This window comes from Eumetopias jubatus, unplaced genomic scaffold (genome assembly GCF_037043125.1).
Source record: "Eumetopias jubatus isolate StellerSeaLion01/CBP00866 unplaced genomic scaffold, mEumJub1_p1.0 scaffold_13, whole genome shotgun sequence".
NCBI lineage: Eukaryota > Metazoa > Chordata > Mammalia > Carnivora > Otariidae > Eumetopias > Eumetopias jubatus.
Window position 1 is genome coordinate 46,289,685 of NW_028274819.1, and position 18,175 is coordinate 46,307,859.

Consider the following 18,175-nt stretch of genomic DNA (forward strand, 5'->3'; position numbering starts at 1 on the left):
TTAAGGGTGGAGTCCAAACTAGGAGAACAGATCGACGTTTAAGAAGCAGTTCTAACTCCCAGGCCTCTCTTCTACTCCTTGACCCTTTCTGGCAAGAGGCTAAATGACCTCTGAGAGCGTGAAACAGGGTATCTCTGCACTAGAGGATGCCAGGCTCAAATGCATGTGAGGAATGCCATACTGAACACTGGAGAACAAATGAAAATGTATTTGCATACTTAATGATGAAACCCAAATCCCTTTTTCCTACTCAGCTCCCAAGCTTGTTCTCTCCCGGCATAAGATAGAAATCTTTTCTGGGAAATCAATCCAGCACAGGAGAAAAGATGTGTCACTGGGAGTCTGCAAGGAAATTATTCAGCCATATCATTCTACAGCGAAAACCATAATCACCCACTTGTAGGAGCGGCTTCTGAGCTTTTTAAGGCACCTCTTTAAAGTAAGACTTGACTTCTTCGAAGGATCACCAGACATCCAAGGAAAGCATCTCATATGAAAGACAAAGCCCAAGCAAATAAACACAAAAAGGAAATCTGGAGGAAAGAGGGAGTATGTAGAGAAGAAAACTACTACTAATTTCCTAAGACAGATAAGACAAGATATTGATTGCATCCACAAGACAGAAACAGGACAAAGAGTGCTTGGAAATTATACATATGATGGCAGAAATAAAACCCTAGAAGAAGAATTGGAAGATAAAAGTTGAGAAAAATTTCCCAGAAAGGGGGAAAGGAATAGAAAATAGATGAAAACAGATAAGAAAATTAGAGAAACCAGTCAGTAGGCCCAACACCTAAACCACAGGAACCAAAGAGAGAGAAGAGAGGAAACGAAAGGAAGAAATTAAAAAATATATATATATTTAAGGAAACTTCCCAGAACTGATGAATTTCTAAGTAAGACTACCCTGAACTCAACAGAAATGGGTTTAAAAAAAGACCTATACCAAGGCACATAATATAGAAATTTCAGAACTTTGGGGGAAAAGATTCTCTAAGCTTCCAGAAAGGAAAAAAAAAGTTGCAAAATAGCGGAAAAGAATCTTCTAGGCATCTGACATCTCAACAACAACACTGAAAAAAAGAAAACAATGGAGCAATGTTAGCAAAATTCTGAGAGAAAATTATTTCTGACCAAGAATTCTCTGCCCAGCCAAATAATCTATAAAACAAGAGGATAAAAACATTTTCAGACATGTGAGGTCTGGAAAAAATTATATCCCATCCAGAAAGCTATTGAAAGTGGTCCTCCAAAACGAGAAAACAAGCAAAGAAAGAAGACATCAGGTATAGAACCAAGAGCCCCAATACAATAGAGATCTGAGGGGGGCTACTAAGATGATAGTAAAGGCAAATCTAAGACAACAGCTGCAATTCAAGAAAACTTAAAAGGAAAGATTAGTAGGTTTGAACCTAGTAAGAGAAGATTTATATACTTGAGAGAGAGTTGGACTAAATCACGGCTTCTCACAGTGCCACTATTGACACCTTGGACCACATAATTCTTTGTTGTGGGAGTCTGTCCTGTGCAGCGTAGGATGACGTTTGGCAGCACTAGGCATTAGTAGCATACTCCCTGTCCTCCCAACGTTGCCGAATGTCTACTGGTTTGCCCCCTGGTGAGAACCTCCTGGCAAAAATGGTTAAGTACACAGAAAACTAAACAAAAGCAGATCTTTTAAAAAAACATTAACGCAGGGAAAACAAAATGTATAGGAAAGGAAAACAATTACAATAAACTACAAGACTCAACTATGAATAGCTTATAGTCACATTGATACACACTCTGAGTATTGGTATAACCAAACTACTTGCAATATGACAATACTGGGAAGACTGAGCAGGACTGAGAAGTGTGTCTGGGTATGGCTGGGATAGCGGTAAACCTTATCTTCTACTGTAGTAAGTCAGTAGATAATGCCTTAAACTGAAAACTCAAGAAAGAACATTACAAACATGCCATTTTGAGATACGGAGATAAATATCAAAGAAGTCAGTTGAAAGTGGTTGTCTCTGAAGAGCCCGAAATAAAAAGAAGAGGGAATCTGCAGAGGACTACTGTTTTGTCAAAAGTCCTGCAGAACTATTCAACTCTTTCAAATGTGTGCATGTATAACTTTGATAAACATTAAACTTAAAAAAAATCAACTGAAGCTAGATTTATGAAGTACTTTCACTGGTTAAGGCCATACTGACTTAGAACCACACAGCTTTACAACTTTGAGCAAGGTCCTCAACCTCTTTAAGCCTTACCTTATTCATCTATAAGATAATGAAAAATAATAGCTGCCTTAAAGGGGCATGACAGGAATTAAATAAGATAATGTATGTAAAAGGTTTACCACAGTGTCTGGCACGCAGTGCTTATAAATAGTACCTATTACTCAATTTGGAATCAGAGGGTAATAACTATAAGCTTTAAAGTAAGTAAATCATAATCTCACCTGTTTTAGAAAGTTAACTCTGACAGTTGAGAGGATGGCTTCGTAAAGAGCCTAGAAGTCAGAGACCTTTTAGCAGGGCTACATTTGAATGAGAAAAGAGGCAGAGCTGCAAACGGAAAGGTAAAGGTACAAGAGATATTTTCCAAGTGATGAACTAATTTGAGTATGAGAAAAAGGAAAACGAAGGAGTCAAAAAAAACCTCCTAACTTAAGCAAATAAACACGCTAACAACACTAACTGAACAGAACACGGAAAGAATTATGTTGAGAAGAGAATATGAGGAAAGAGAAGAGATATGAGCTTGATATTACCTACATGTAAGCTGTGGGTCCTAGCATACAACCAAATAGAGACATCAGGTATGCAGGTAGAAATCTGAATCTAGAAGAAGAGAGGTCAGGGCTGGAGACAGAAATGGGTATATTACAATCAAAGGCTGAAGCCATGCAAGTGGATCAGGTTACTCTGTGGCAAACTCAAAGCAAGAAGAGAGGGGAAAGATAAAAATCATGAGCATAAAAAAACACTATAACATGATACCAATAATTACCTCAAAAACTACAATTAGATCATCTAAGTTTCCTTTTTTTAGTAATGTACATGCCCATTGTTGAAATAAGTAAAGAAAATTTAAAAGCCCAATGATCCAGATATCCAGAAACAATGATTGTTAATATTTTAGAGTATTCCTTCTAATCTTTCAATGCATATAACCCTAAATTGTCCATTTTTTCCCTGACAAATTTGGAATCATATACAACTGCACTCAGCTTTTTTGCTTTATTAAGTCAGCATTTCCAATGGTATTTTAAATACTAATGATTTTTTATTAAACACTCCAATTTATGTAAACCACTGATGAGTATTACTGACATAACTGCCATACTTGCCTCTTACCGGTAAAAGAGAATCAACACCGCAATTTTTTTTTAAAGGCTAATTTTTAAAGAATGACCAAAAACAAGACAGACCATTGCAGCACATTTCCTCAAGTAATTTAATTAGGAGACATAAAATTAAAAGAATATTCATTTGATATGGACCATAATAAATACTAATGGATTTTATTAAAAAACAGACAATAGAGATAAAAAACAAGTTACTTTAATGTTTTGGGAGTTCTCAACATCAATCGTCTTTATATACTTGTGAGGTCACTGTGAAGCTCAAATGAGTTAATATACATGAAGCACATATAACAGTATCTGACATATAATAAATGCTTAATAAATATTGGTTATTACTCTCATCACCATTAGTTTCATGTGGAAACTGTTTAATGCATGGAAAAGAGGCAGAAAGAAACATGAGATATGAAACTCTTTTGTCTTTTCTTCCATTTTTCCATCTTCTCTACATTTATATATCCTTTGGACATCACTTTAAGTACTATTTTAAAACCGTAAGATATATACCTTATCCTTAATTATACTCTAAGATACTTGAGGGAAGAAAGAACTTTTGCTATTTCCTCAAAATGTTCCTTACATGGCGGAGGACAGTAATATGTACAGTGAAGACTCAATAAATATTAGTGTCACAAATCTTTATAAAGAGAATAAAAACAACAAAGCAATAAATAAAAATTGGGATGACAGTAAAAACAAGAGATCTGAAAGCCAATATCAATACAATTCAAAGACAGAGTAGGATGAAAAAGTGAGGTGAAAAGCCTTGCTGTTAACCACAATGAACAGACCACACTCCCTTTGCTCTTCTCTGGGTATAACAATTTAGGAGGAATACTAAAAACACTGGATTGTGTCTAAAAGAGAGCAACTGAAAAACAAGTAAAGAACTAAGGATCCTCAGATTGTAGAACAGAGGGGGTTGGCCCTCCTACTCCCTTCTCCCATTTTCAACAATAAGAAAAAGCTGTCCTAGGCGCCTGGGTGGCTCCGTCGTTAAGCGGCTGCCTTCGGCTCAGTTCATGATCCCAGGGTCCTGGGATCAAGCACTGTATTGGGCTCCCTGCTCAGCTAGAAGCCTGCTTCTCCCTCTCCCTCTCCCCCTGCTTGTGTTCCCTCTCTCGCTGTCTCTCTCTCTCTGTCAAATAAATAAATAAAATCTTTAAAAAGAAAAAAAAAGCTGTCCTATGGGGAATGATTTAAGATTTCTCTGTTGTCCTAGGCAATTATCAAAAGATGGTGGGTACAGAGGTCTAGACTTCTCTCAACTCAAAAACTTAAATTAACAGATCTCTTCTAAGGCAAAGATGTTATCAGAGATTAGTCATGAAGGTGTTCAAGCAAGGGTTAGAAAACAGCTTGCCAACCAACTGTGCTACAGAAAACATCAAGTAGGGGATAATTAGTTAGAACTCTAAGTTTCTTCACACCCAGTAATAAATATGACTGAATATCTGCTCCAAAAAGGATACTGTCCTAGACCTATGTATACAAAAACAGAAAATTAAGAGAAACAAAGATCTCTGCTGCCAAGGAATTCATAATATATAAAATGTGTATTACAGTTTGAGACCATAATAGATGTCACCAAGCACTACTTATTAATTAACAAATGAATCTAGTCATATTAAAGGTCTTCTAAGAAGGAGAAATCCCTGGGGCGCCTGGGTAGCTCAGTCGTTAAGCGTCTGCCTTCGGCTCAGGTCATGATCCCAGGGTCCTGGGATTGAGCCCCGCATCCGGCTCCCTGCTCTGTGGGAAGCCTGCTTCTCCCTCTCCCACTCCCCCTGTTTGTGTTCCCTCTCTCGCTGTGTCTCTCTCTGCCAAATAAATAAATAAAATCTTTTAAAAAAAAAAAAGGAGAAATCCCTAAGGTTAAAATGATCATAAAAAGATTTTTAGCATAAACATCGTATGGGGTACTTGTGGGAAAATGTATATGAAGGTTCTGAACAGAGAAGCAAAAAGAGGGGATAGTACAAAAAGAAGTAAAAAGCAAGTTAGAAAGAAACCCATTTGGCTGCATTAAAAACGTGTTTCATGGGAGAAGAGATAAGCTGAAAAGGTTGTGGCCAGAATCAACTGTACTAGGCCTTGAATACAAAGCTAAGTAGTTTCAAATTTATCCTGTATACAGCATCTGTAGCAACTACTCAACTCTACTATAGCCACAGACAATAGTAAATAAACGGGCATGGCTGTGTTCCAATAAAAACCTTTTTTATGAATACTGAAATTTGAATTTCAAAAATTTTCATTTATCACGGAATATTATTCTACTTATCTTTTACAATTCGGAAATGTAAAAGTCATTCTTAACTCATGGGCCATACAAAAACAGGCTACAAGTAGGCTGGATTTGGCCCACAGGGTTTGCCAATACCTATAGCACCCACTAAGCGGCCTTCTTTGGAGTCCTCTAAGATATATCTGTCCTTGAGCTTCAGGGACCAAAATAATATATTATTCATTCAACAACTACACACATGCATGAATGCACACACCTAACTAAGATCTAAATCTAGTAGGGGTCAGGGGTTCCCTATACAAAGCTCCTAAACAAACAAAAAACAACAACAAAACCCTCTAGATTGTTGATAATAAGCTATTAGAACAGAAGCAAATTTTTGTTTCAGTTTTGCAATTTATTTTCACATAGTAAATGTACTTAGTTACAAACCCTCCAGGTTATATGGAGATAACTAAAAAATACAGTATAATCAAGGAATAGTGAAGGGATGTGAGTTCCAGTCCTTACATTGTCATTTACTCATTATGTGACCCTAAACAAGTCACTTTCAATCCTCTGGCCCTATCTTCCTCATCTGTAAAGCGGAAAGGGTTAAGTTACTAGATGATCACTATACTCTCCCTTTAGCACTTACTTAAAAAAGACAGGGAATGACAAAGACCAAAGCGATAATTAAGGACACAGAAAAGACACTGACTAAATGAGCAGGCAGATAAGACAAACAGGTAGAAAAAAGACCAAAAAAGTACAATATTACTAAACTCAAGGATTTTTTTTTTTAAGTATTAAATGCAACAGAAAACCCAAGGAAGAGAAGTAAGAATAATTCAGGAAGAGGAGTATGGCCATCAAAAAAGAAAAGAACTAGTTAACAAGCTAAAAAGGCAAAAACTTAAGTGAAGTCTTCAAGACTGGAGGCTACTGTGCATGCTTCCAGCAACCATGAGAAGAGCCAGGGAAAAAGAACAGCCTGAAGATCAATCTAGAGAATAGAAAAAAAAGGCATATGTTCCCAAAAATGTAAAAGAAAAAAAAGTTGGGATGTGCTTGAAGCCTCAGGTAAGGGAGTTAGTCTTAAAAGAGAGGCAATTAATCTTTAAAATCCAAAAGGTAAAAGCAGCATTACAGTATTGGTTTTTACACAATGATATTTCCCTGCAAAGCTGCCTATCCATATCAGGGTTTTTTTTTAAGACATCAAATTATTAGGGAAATAAATCTGATGTTGCATTTTCTTAAAGCAGAAAGTTCCACTTATACTGTATTTTTCTAACGCTCAAAAAATTAAGAAAGGACTAACTTTGCTTTTTGTAAGAATGAAAACCAGCAGTATGTAGCTCTAAAAGAAAATGCATGTTTATCTTTCTTACAGCACCTATCACTTCTGTCCTTGTATAAGAGTTACTTACGTAGTAAAATACCTCTCCCTTAAAGGAAGCTCAACGAATATTACCAGCACTCTCCTTCTTAGTAGCTCTGAAAGCTCCCAAGGCAAGAACTCTGATTAATTTCATCTGTTTATCTGCTTTGCACAGAGTTGGTGATGCTCCATGAATAAATACTGACACATGATAACTAAGCTAAAAAAAAAAAAAAAACCTGTCCTTGCAAAACAACTACCATCTGATAATGTAGGAAAAATATTTTATCATAGCTACATAACTCCAGTATCACTTCTGCAGTGTGAGAGCTTGCTTAAGTAACAACAAATTGCTACAAAGCAACTAAAAAAGCAAAAATAATTAAGAATTTTTAATGAATATCACTTATAAACATCAAGATTCTACACAGTTCAACAGGACACTGCCTCATTTAAGGTATATGAGAAATAAAAATCCAAAGCATTAGCCTGATGATCAACCAGTTAAAAATACGCATTTGGATACGCTGAAGATATTTATAAAGCCAACAGGGATACTATTAATATATTGAAATTCACTGGCCAGCGCTGTATTCCACCATTAACCTTCTACTACTATTCAAGAGAAGCCAAGAAGTCAAGGCTTCTCATATCACTCGCTTTTAAGAATTCAAGAAGTCACCCAAACTAGCATACACAACCCAACTACAAAAAGTAGTTCAGCTCTCCATATGGTAATGTTTAGCTATCTCTTACCTTTACGTGAAAGTCACATTTACTTTTTCAGCGATCTTCCATAGGCCCCATCTAGGCTGGCCAACAGTATTACCAAGTAACAGGAGTTCAAAAAAGTCTTAACAGTTAACTCTGCCCTCCCACAGATCTCAAGTTGGGTGTAGGTTTCACAAGCCCTGAAAGCTACACACTGCCACTGTCAAACCAGAAGCAGCACCGTCACCCTGTCGTGCCCGTCAGTAACTGTTACAGAATTTTTTCTTTGAAATTATCTTGGCTCAACATGTTGAATAAGTACTTAAAAGGCCACCTTCTCCCCCAAAGCTGGACCTGATTCCTTCCAGTCCGCTCCTTTATTCGTCCAGCCCGACAAACCCGAGAGGGGAGGTCTCGGCTCCCTCAGGCCCCTAGATCCAGTCGGGTCTCCCAATTGCTCGCCGCACCCACCGTACAGCCCCTACCACACACCTCCTCCTTCCCCCACAGCCGCGCCCGCACACGAGCTGGGCCCGCAGCCGACCCCTCGCCCGGGCCTGCACTGCCTCGAGCGGACGCAGGCCTCGGGCCTAGCCTCCTCCGCTGGCCCCTCACCTCTTTCGGGACCAGTTGGTTCTCCTCGCCGGGCACCATGGCTCAGACTCCGCCGCTTCTCTCCGCCCTGCCGGGGGAGGGGGCAGGGTGGTGGCGGCTCTCTATCTCAGGAGAGAACGGCAGCGGCAGTCATCCTCTCTACCGCCTGCGCTCCGGCAACCTCGGAGGCCTCAACCTGGGCCTCAGACACCAGCGCGCAGACACCGACCCACGGCTACTGCTCCGCCGCCGCCGCCGCCGCCGTCGCCTTCGTCGTCGGCCCCTCCCCCAGCTCGCTGCAATCAATGGAAAAATGGCGGCGGCCGCTCTCGCGAGAATTCGGACCGTCGGGCTCCCAGCTCGGCGCCAAGCGCCCAAGGTGCCGAGGCAGCTGTCGCTCGCGTCTAATTGCCTCAGCTCTTACTCAGCCCCGGGATGTACAAAACGGGCTGAGCGGCCATGCGAACGCCTTTCTTGGGAGGGATTCTGGACCGTCCCGTTTCGGGACTCCCTCTGCCGGGCAGGGAAAGGACCAGGCCTCAGAACCTTCCATGCCTTCTTGGGCTCTTCGGACTCTGCCCACCGGGGCAAGACTGGAGCCGAAAGCTCCTTCTCTGACCCTACCCCCACTCAACACTGCCCTCCCTTCCCGTTAGAAAAGCGTCTTAACTCCATCCCCTCTTCACAAAGCCCTGGCCTCTCCTGGAAGAGAAAGCGTCACGGGCGGTCTCCCGACCTCCGCCCTCGGACACGGCCCCAGCCAGAGGGAACTGCGTTTTCTTTTTCCCCTCTCCCTCCACTCCTGACGGTCCCGGCTCCAGGGACCGCAAGGCCATCTCCTGCGAGGGGACGCGGCAGCCTCCGCCTCGGAGAAGCGGTGTCACATCTCCAACCCCCCCCCCCCCCCGCCGCCGCACGCACACACACACCCTCCATTAGAGCGGCAATCTCTTGCCCCCTTTATGGGAACTCCCTTCTCCAACAGGTTCCAGTCTGGGACTGAGATCGCTTCCGAGAGTACGGCTGCAGTTTGAACTTTACCATCCTCCTTAAGAATGTTTACAGAGTACTTAAATTTCCAATGACTGTAAGCATTGTGCTGTTTTATACGAAACAAATTACGCAGTATTTTTCCAAATCTCACTCATTAAGCCGTCCCTTAGGAAGACTCGATGGGGTGTCCCTCCTGAAGACTTCCTTGGGTACAGTGATTTCACACCATGCTGAGATAAAATAATCCTTCCATATTCCTAGCACCCACAGTATCAACTACCTATCAAACTTTTTTTTATTGCAAGCCCCTATTAGCAAAAGAAAAAAAAAAGCTCTGTAAGTCTATATACTTAAGTTATATACACGTCTTGCTATATGTGACATAAAACATTTTTAAAATGTAAAAAGGATAAGATAAAAAATAAACATTTAAAAGTCTGCAAGAGTTATTTTTTATATTAATGGTATAAAGAATTGTTACTCTCACCAAAAATATTTAGTGAAAAAAATATGATTGAGTAGGTTTCAGTGGTTTTTAAAATCTCTAACACTTTGCGAAGCAGTTATTAAATTGTCTGATTCAACATTCAGGTTATTTCTGTACCTCATTTTAATAGCTGTCATAAGCTGAAAAAGATAACTCACAAAGATACGTAGATCCTAATGGAAGAAGTACATCTTTGGCTGCTCTTACTAATGCAAGTATCCATTTTTATCTCCTCCATCCACCAATCATGAAAAGTTTTTATTGACATTCAACTACTAACTTTCTATCTTCCCTGATGTCAGCCAGAAAATGTTGCATTTTTATATTTTTAACAAATGGGTTCAGAACTCTTTGGAATGCATTGCTTGGAAGAGTTTTCAATAGCTTGGAAAAATTCTGCCTTCAAGTTTTAGTGTACATGTTTAAGTTTTTTTAGGGCACTGATCTTGTCTTTAAGATTTTGATATTTTGTTCATAGATTTTTGAATTAATTTTGAATCTTTAAAATATGGTATTAAGATATTCTTTATCTTGATTACTGAGTTTTGGCTGCCCCTTTAAATTTTGCTCCCAAGGTGAAAGCCTCACTTACCTTACCATTGTCTCAGCCTTAGGTAGCACACAAACATCATTTTTGCATCAAAATCCTGTAATAGAAATATTTCCAAATCTCTGATTTAAGTGTTATCCCCACTACTTAATAAGATGGTTTCTGCACGGCTCATGCTAGAAGTAGACATGTCATCTCTCCTATCACCGCTTCTACTTATGCTTGCATTATTATCTCCAAAATTTTGGAGATAATTTCTTTCCAGAAATCTTTTTTAGCTACCTTCATTTTAGTAAGCGGTCAGTTTAATGAAATAATAATGTAACTGGTAAATCTACCTAACCCAGCACATATAAATTGGAATAAATCACAGTATATTAAGGTGAAAGAAAATGAAGACATCCCTGAATTGTTCCCCACATTGCATGACTCACACTTTTCACTCATTAATAGTGAGACGCCAGTGTCAATCTATCTGTTAAATATTTGCAAGACTTAGTCTTTTTCTGTTTTTAGATAAAAATAAATATTTTTTTAAGGTTCTGATGTTTTCTTCCCATGATCCACCTTCTCTGATTGTATTCTTCTCTTTGGAGGCCATTGGCATGGCTATATTAAAGCCAGATAGGTTTGTTGTTCTGCAATAAATAATTTGTGGAATAAGTATATGAATCAATGAATTGATTTATAAATGAGCAAATATTAATAGAAGGTTATTCTTAGTAAATTAAGTTACTAATATTACATGCATATGGATTTATTTTGTATATGGATTTTATGTCTTCAGCCCTGACTTCTCCCATGGATGCCAAACTTACATCTACCTTTTTGATGACTTGAAAAATCTCAGACTTAACTTGATCCGAACAGATCATTTTTGATTTCTGAGCCTCCCCCATCTTCCTTCTGCAACATATGCTCTGCCAGTTCTCTCCATCTCAATAACTTGCACCATCATCAATTCAGTTTATCCGGCTGAAACTTGAGAATCTTTATCTCACATTTAATTCATTACTAAGTGCTGTTGCTTCATCCTCTGAAACATATACCAATCCGAACAGTTCTCTTTATATCCACTACTTCCCATCCTACTCCAAACATCATCTTTTCTTGCCTGGACTACTGCAATTGTCTCCTAACAGGGCTCCTAGCTTCTACTCTTATCACCCAAATTTCATACTCTACAAAGCATCCAGAGTGATCATTTTAAAGTATATGAGATCATATATAATTCTTAGTTAAAATCTTCTCTTAGTTAAAACCTTTCAAAGATTTTCTGTCCCACTCAGCCTAACATCCATATTCCTTGCCATGGCCTACAAAGTCCAGTGCAAGCTAGCCCCTGGCCACTTTGCTCGTCTCATCTACCACTCTTCCTCTTATACCAATGACCCACTCACTCTGCCCTTACTGAAGCTTTTTAAATACATTAAGTTTACCCTCTGTTACAAAGTCTTTGCACTAGTTACCCCTTTCCCTAAATGTTCTTCTCCCAAATCTTCGCTTTTATCTAGCTCCATTTTGTCATTTGGGACTTTCAAATGTTTCCTCCTCAAAGAGGCCTTTCATGACCATTCAATCTAGACTGGTTGTCCTTAATGTATCCTCTGTGCCTGGAATAGTGTCTAGTACATAGTAGGTGCTTAGTAAATTTTTGTTGAATTAATGACCTTTGTAAGGTGAGATTCACATTTTAAAAAATTACCAGGACTGGTGTAGGTCAGAAGCTTGTTGCTTTTCCTTATACATTTTTTTTAAGATTGTATTTATTTATTTGACAGAGAGAGACACAGCAAGAAAGGGAACACAAGCAGGGGGAGTGGGAGATGGAGAAGCGGGTTTCCCGCTGAGCAAGGAGCCCGATGCAGGGCTCAATCCCAGGACCCCGGGATCATGACCTGAGCTGAAGGCAGACACTTAACGACTGAGCCACCCAGGTGCCCCCCTTATACATTTTTTTGGATTATTTTTCTTTATCCCTTCACTTTAAAATGTTCATGATATAACCCCAGTCAAAACATGAAAAAAACCTCAGGCAAACCCAGACGGGGGTACATTCTATAGGATATCTGGCTAGTATTCTTCAACATAATTAATCTCAAGAAAAACAATGAAAGATTGAGAAACTCACAGACCAGAAGAGACTGGAGAGACATGACAACTAAATGCAGTGTGGTAGCCTGGATTGGATCTTGGAACAGAAAGAGAACACTAATGAAAACACTGGTGAAATACAAATAAAATCAGTCATCTTGTTACCAATAATATTCCAATGTCAGTTTCTCAGTTTTGATAAATGTACGATGATAATGTACACTGACAATGTAAGGAGGAACAGGGAGGGATACATGTAGACTCTCTGTTTTATCTTAGCAACTTTTCTGCAAACCTAAAATTTTTCCAAAATAAAAAGTGTATTTGTCCAAGGCGCACCTGGGTGCCTCAGTCAGTTGAGCATCGAACTCTTGATTTCAGTTCAGGTCATGATCTCAGGGTCCTGAGATCAAGCCCCTCATCAGGGTCCAAGCTCAGGACAGAGTTTGCTTGTCTCTCTCCATCCCCCTGTTTCTCTTGTGCTCTCTCTCTCTTGCTCTCTCAAATAAATAAATAAATAAATAAATATCTTTAGAAATGTCCATTGTGATAAGGCATTTCTTTTTTTCTTTTTCTTTTTTTACATTTCAAGAAACTTCATAAAACATTTCTATATTTTCAACTATTTTTAAAGCCATATAGTCAGTCATATGATATAATTTAAGAGCTAGTGATGATGTTCACCCCTATAACTGTAACTATCAGTAATACTGTTAAGTGTATTCCATAAATGTGAATAGAATTTTTCACCATGACTATGTTTTAATAAAGTTAAAAAAGATCTTCGGTCAGTGTGATATGGATTTGGACCCCTGTTTTGAGATCTAAGCTCAGACAATTTTTCCATATAAGACCTCCCTAAACCTCTTTTTTTTCTCAACTAGAAAATGGGGGTAATAAAGTAGACCCTTAGCATTTATCAACTTAATATTTGCAGTTTTGACCAGAAAAGTGCATGTTATGTGTAACCGTCCATAAGTGTGCTAGAGAAGAAGTTTAAATTTTACACATTAGCCAGAGTATAGGAGACTGGAAAGCTGAGTGGTTGAAAGAATAAGCTGAGAATTGGTTACCTGAATTTGAACCTACCTCTGTTATTATTAACTGTGTAGTCTTCCTTGAATAGATTTCTTAAATTCACTAAGCTTCAATTTTCTTATCTGTAAATGAGAATAATAATAGTCCAACTTTACAAGGTATGTTAAATAGCAAAGAAAATAATAATAATCATAAAACTATAACAAGATATGTGTATATATGTATATATTCAACCTTGTTCTAGGAGCTTTACACATACTATTTCATTCAATTCTTTTAACTTTTTATGTATAACTATGACTAATATCCCCAACTTGCAAGTGAGGAACTTGATATAGAGTCTTTGAAGCATGCAATACACTGCCCAGCACATACTAAACAATCAATATATACTGGCTATACTTATCCCAGCACTTGACTGAGCTCCATGAGGGATTATGCAGCCCTAACAATCCCTGGCATAGATTAGGTGCTTTTAAATATTTGTGGAATAAATGAATAAATAAACCAGTCATTTAGCTACTGAATAAATCTTGTTAATCACCCAACAACTGTACTTTGACACAGTTTCTTTATTAGTTACTCTTCTCCACTTATGTAGTATCTCCATGAAAATGCCTAAAATGTTCTTTTTTTGTAAAGGGCTCTGAAACGAAATGCAATATTAGCAACGAGATTGAAGAAATGAATAAAGTGATGGATCTTTGCCATGAGATAGTCTGTTTTATTGAGTCAGAGAGTGGAATGTAAAATTAGTTGAAGGCTTATGTGATGGAAATGACATCATCAGCAAAGAAGCAAGAAAAAACAATTTGGGAAACTATATTCAGTGAGTGCTTCCACCACTGGGATAAAAAAAAAAATGGGCATCAGCTGAGTAGAAAAACCTATTAAACACTAAAAAGATGACTAACTCTTGGTGTAAAGAATAGGAAGCATGATGCTCAAGAAAATGTAACCTAGGAGAAACTTAGGAACATATACATGTATTTCTATGAAGCATATAATGAAGACATTAGTGGAGCTCCCAACCCACTTTGGCCTCAAGAAAGATTGGTTCAAGGACGTGACATAGCATTTTCTATTGACATAAACAACAACAACAACAACAACAACAACAAATCATTGCCATGGAATCGCATGTCACCTCTTTCTGAGCTGAAGAAGTTCATGAAAGAAAAGGTTTATGGGTCAGTATGTTCAACAGCGTAAAAAGAGTCTCACACCAACAAAAAAATGCCTTGCAAATATATCAAAGGAAGAGACGCAAATATCAGAGTTTAATGCAACCAAAGACAAACTGACCATGATTCATCCTAGCTTTCTCTGGGTTTCTGCAAACACTTCAATGTCAAGATCCAAAATAAGGAGGAATCCAATAAAACAAAGTTGGAGTCAAGGTGTTAATCTTTAGAAATGATTTCAAAAGATCTTTGTAATAGAGTAGTACTTATAAAGTTGATATCTAAAGACATCTCAGTATTCCTTGAGCATGTCAAGTGTTCTTTGTAATAATTACTTTATAAAATTATAAGGATTAGAAATAATGTATACAGAGGTGATAATAGTATTGTCATGGAACAAAAATAAAACCCAGAGTGTAAAATGAAAGATGGTAATTAAATCTTTTCAACTTGTGTATAGCAAAATATTGATATAAATAAATTCAAAAGACAAAATATCAGCTGGAAGAATATTTGCAACAAATATAACAAATGACTGATTTTCTTAATATAAAAGAGCTCTCACAAATCAATAAAGAAAAGATGAACAACTTCTGCATAAAGGAGAAAAGTTGGCACTTCATACAAAAATGAAATACAAATTGCCAATAAACATCTGAAAAGATGCTCTGCTTTACTCATTATTAAAGAACTGCAAATGAAAAAAAAATGTCATTTTCACTCTCAGATCAGCATGAGTTATGGGAAAATAAGAACTCATTTAAATTTTGTAGAATATGAATTAGCATAAACTTCTTTGAAGGCAATATGGTAAATGTACATCAAAATTATACACAAAATGTACACCTCTTTCAACCCAGCAGTTCTATTTCTAAGATTATCTTACTGTACAAGTGAACAAAGATATACAGGCATACCTGAGAGATACTACAGACCTCAGACCACCACAAGAAAGTGAACATCTCAATAAAGTAAGTGAAATGAATTTTTTGGTTTCCCAGTGCATATAAAAGTTATGTTTCCACTGTACTGTAGTCTATTAAGTGTGTAGCAGCATTATGTCCAAAAAACCAATGTGCATGCCTTAATTAAAAACAATTCATTGCTATAAAATGCTAACCATCATCTGAGCTTTCAGAGAGCCATAATCTTTTTGCTGCTGCAGGGTCTTGCCCCCATGTTGACGGCTACTGACTGATCAGGGTGGTGGTTGCTGAAGTTTGGGGTGGCTGTGGCAATTTGTTAAAATAAGGTAACAGTGAAGTTTGCCGCACTGATTGACTCTTCCTTTCATGAATGATTTCTCTGTAGTATATAATGTTGTTTGATAGCATTTTACCCACAGTGAACTTTTCAAAATTGGAGTTAATCCTCTCAAGCCCCCATCTCTGCTTTATCAACTAAGTTTCTGTAACAGTCTAGATCTTCTGTTGCCATTTCAACAATCTTCACAGGCTCTGTGCCAGGAATAGATTCCATCTCAAGAAAACCCCCTATTTTTTTTCTTCTCAGGAAGCAAGTTTTCATCCATTAAAGTTTTATCATGAGGGGCGCCTGGGTGGCTCAGTCGTTAAGCATCTGCCATCCGCTCAGGTCATGATCCCAGGGTCCTGGGATCGAGCCCCACATCAGACTCCCTGCTCCGCGGGAAGCCTGCTTCTCCCTCTCCCACTCCCCCTGCTTGTGTTCCCTCTCTCGCTGTGTCTCTGTCTGTCAAATAAATAAATAAAATCTTTAAAAAAAAAAGTTTTATCATGAGACTGTAGGAGTTCAGTCCCATCTTCAGGTTCCATTTCTCATTCTTGTTCTCCTGCTTTTCTACCACCTCTGCAGTTATCTCCTCCCCTGAAATCTTGAACCCCTCAAAGTCATCCATGAGGGTAGAATCATCTTCTCCCAAATTCCTGTTAATGTTGATATTTTGACTTCTTCCCATGACACACAAATGTTTAATGGCATCTAGAATGGTGAATCCTTTCCAAAAGGTTTCAATTTCCTTTGCCCAGATCCATCAGAGGAATCACTATCTGTCGCAGCTATAGCCTTATGAAATGCATTTATTAAACAACAGGGCTTGAAAGATGAAATTACTCCCTGATCCAAGGGCTGCAGAAAGGATGTTAGCAGGCATGAAAACAACATTTGTCTCATTGTACATCTCCATCAGAGCTCTGGGGTGACCAGGTGCATTGTCAATGAGCAGTAATGATTTGAAAGTAATCTTTTTTTTTCTGAACGGTAGCTCTCAACAGTGGGCTTAAAATATTCAATAGACCATGTGGTAAACAGACGTGCTATCACCCAGGCTTCCTTGTTCCATTTACAGAGCACAGGCAGAATAGATTAAGCCCAATTCCTGAGGGCCCCAGGATTTTCGGAATGGTCAATGAGCATTGGCTTCAATTCAAAGTCATCAGCTGCATTAGCCTCTAAAAAGAGAGTCTGTCTGCCCTTTGAAGCTTTGAGGCAGGCATTGACTTCTCCTCTCTAGCTATGAAAGTCCTAGAGGACATCTTCTTCCAACAGAAGGCTGTTTCATATACACTGAAAGTCTGTTGTTTAGTGTAGCCACCTTCATGACTAATCGGAGCTAGATCTGCCAGATAACTTGCTGCAGCTTCTATATCAGCCCTTGCTGCTTCACCTTTCATGTTGATATTATAGAGATAGCCTTTTTCCTTAAACCTCATAAACCAACCTCTGCTACCTTCAAACTTTTCTTCTGCAGCTTCCTCACCTTTCTTGGCCTTCCTAGAAATAGAGTTAGGGTCCCGCTCTGGATCAGGCTTAGGCTTAAAGGAATGGTGTGGTTGGTTTGATCTCCTCTCCAGACCACGAAAACTTTCTCCATATCAGCAATAAAGCTGTTTTGCTTTTTTATCATTCATGTGTTCTCTGGAGTAGCACTTTGAATTTCCTTCAAGGACTTTTCCTTTGTATTCACAACTTGGGTAACTGTCACAAGAGGCCTAATTTTTGGCTTATCTTGACTTTTGACATGCCTTCCTCACTAAGATTAATTATTTCTAGCTTTTGATTTAAAGTGAGAGGCATGTGACACTTCCTTTCACTTGAACACTTAGAACCCATTGTATAGTTATTAATTGGCTTAATATCAATATTGTTGTGTCTCAGGGAATAGGGAGGCCAGGGAGTAGCGGGTCGGTGGAGCACGCAGAACACACAACATTTATCAATTAAATTCACTGTCTTATATGGGCGCGGTTCATGGTGCCCCAAAACAACTACAATAGCAACATCAAAGATCACAGATCAATCATTGTCATAATTAATATAATAATGAAAGAGTTTGAAATATTGCAAGAATTACCAAAATTTGATGCAAAGACACGAAGTGAGCAAATGCTGCTGGAAAAATGGTGCCAATAGACTTCCTGGATGCAGGGTTGTCACAACCCTTCAATTGGTAAAAACTTTAGGTCTGTGAAGTGCAATAAAGCAAAGGGCAATAAAATGAGGCATGCTTGTACACGAATTGATGTTCATTACAGTATTGTTTGCAATAACCAAAACTAGAAACAATATGAAAATTTGTCAATA

General features: G+C 38.4%; 1 protein-coding gene across 3 annotated transcripts in view; it reads right to left on the reverse strand.

Moving 5' to 3' along the window:
• Positions 1 to 8,547, reverse strand: part of USP47 (ubiquitin specific peptidase 47) — a 109,625-nt gene extending 101,078 nt beyond the window's left edge. For all 3 annotated transcript variants that reach the window (XM_028116750.2, XM_028116749.2, XM_028116748.2), the window contains exon 1: positions 8,290 to 8,547. In XM_028116750.2, coding sequence (XP_027972551.1) covers positions 8,290 to 8,328 — 39 coding nt within the window. In that variant the 5' untranslated portion in view covers positions 8,329 to 8,547. The remainder of the gene's footprint in view (positions 1 to 8,289) is intronic.
• Positions 8,548 to 18,175: the final 9,628 nt, after the last annotated feature.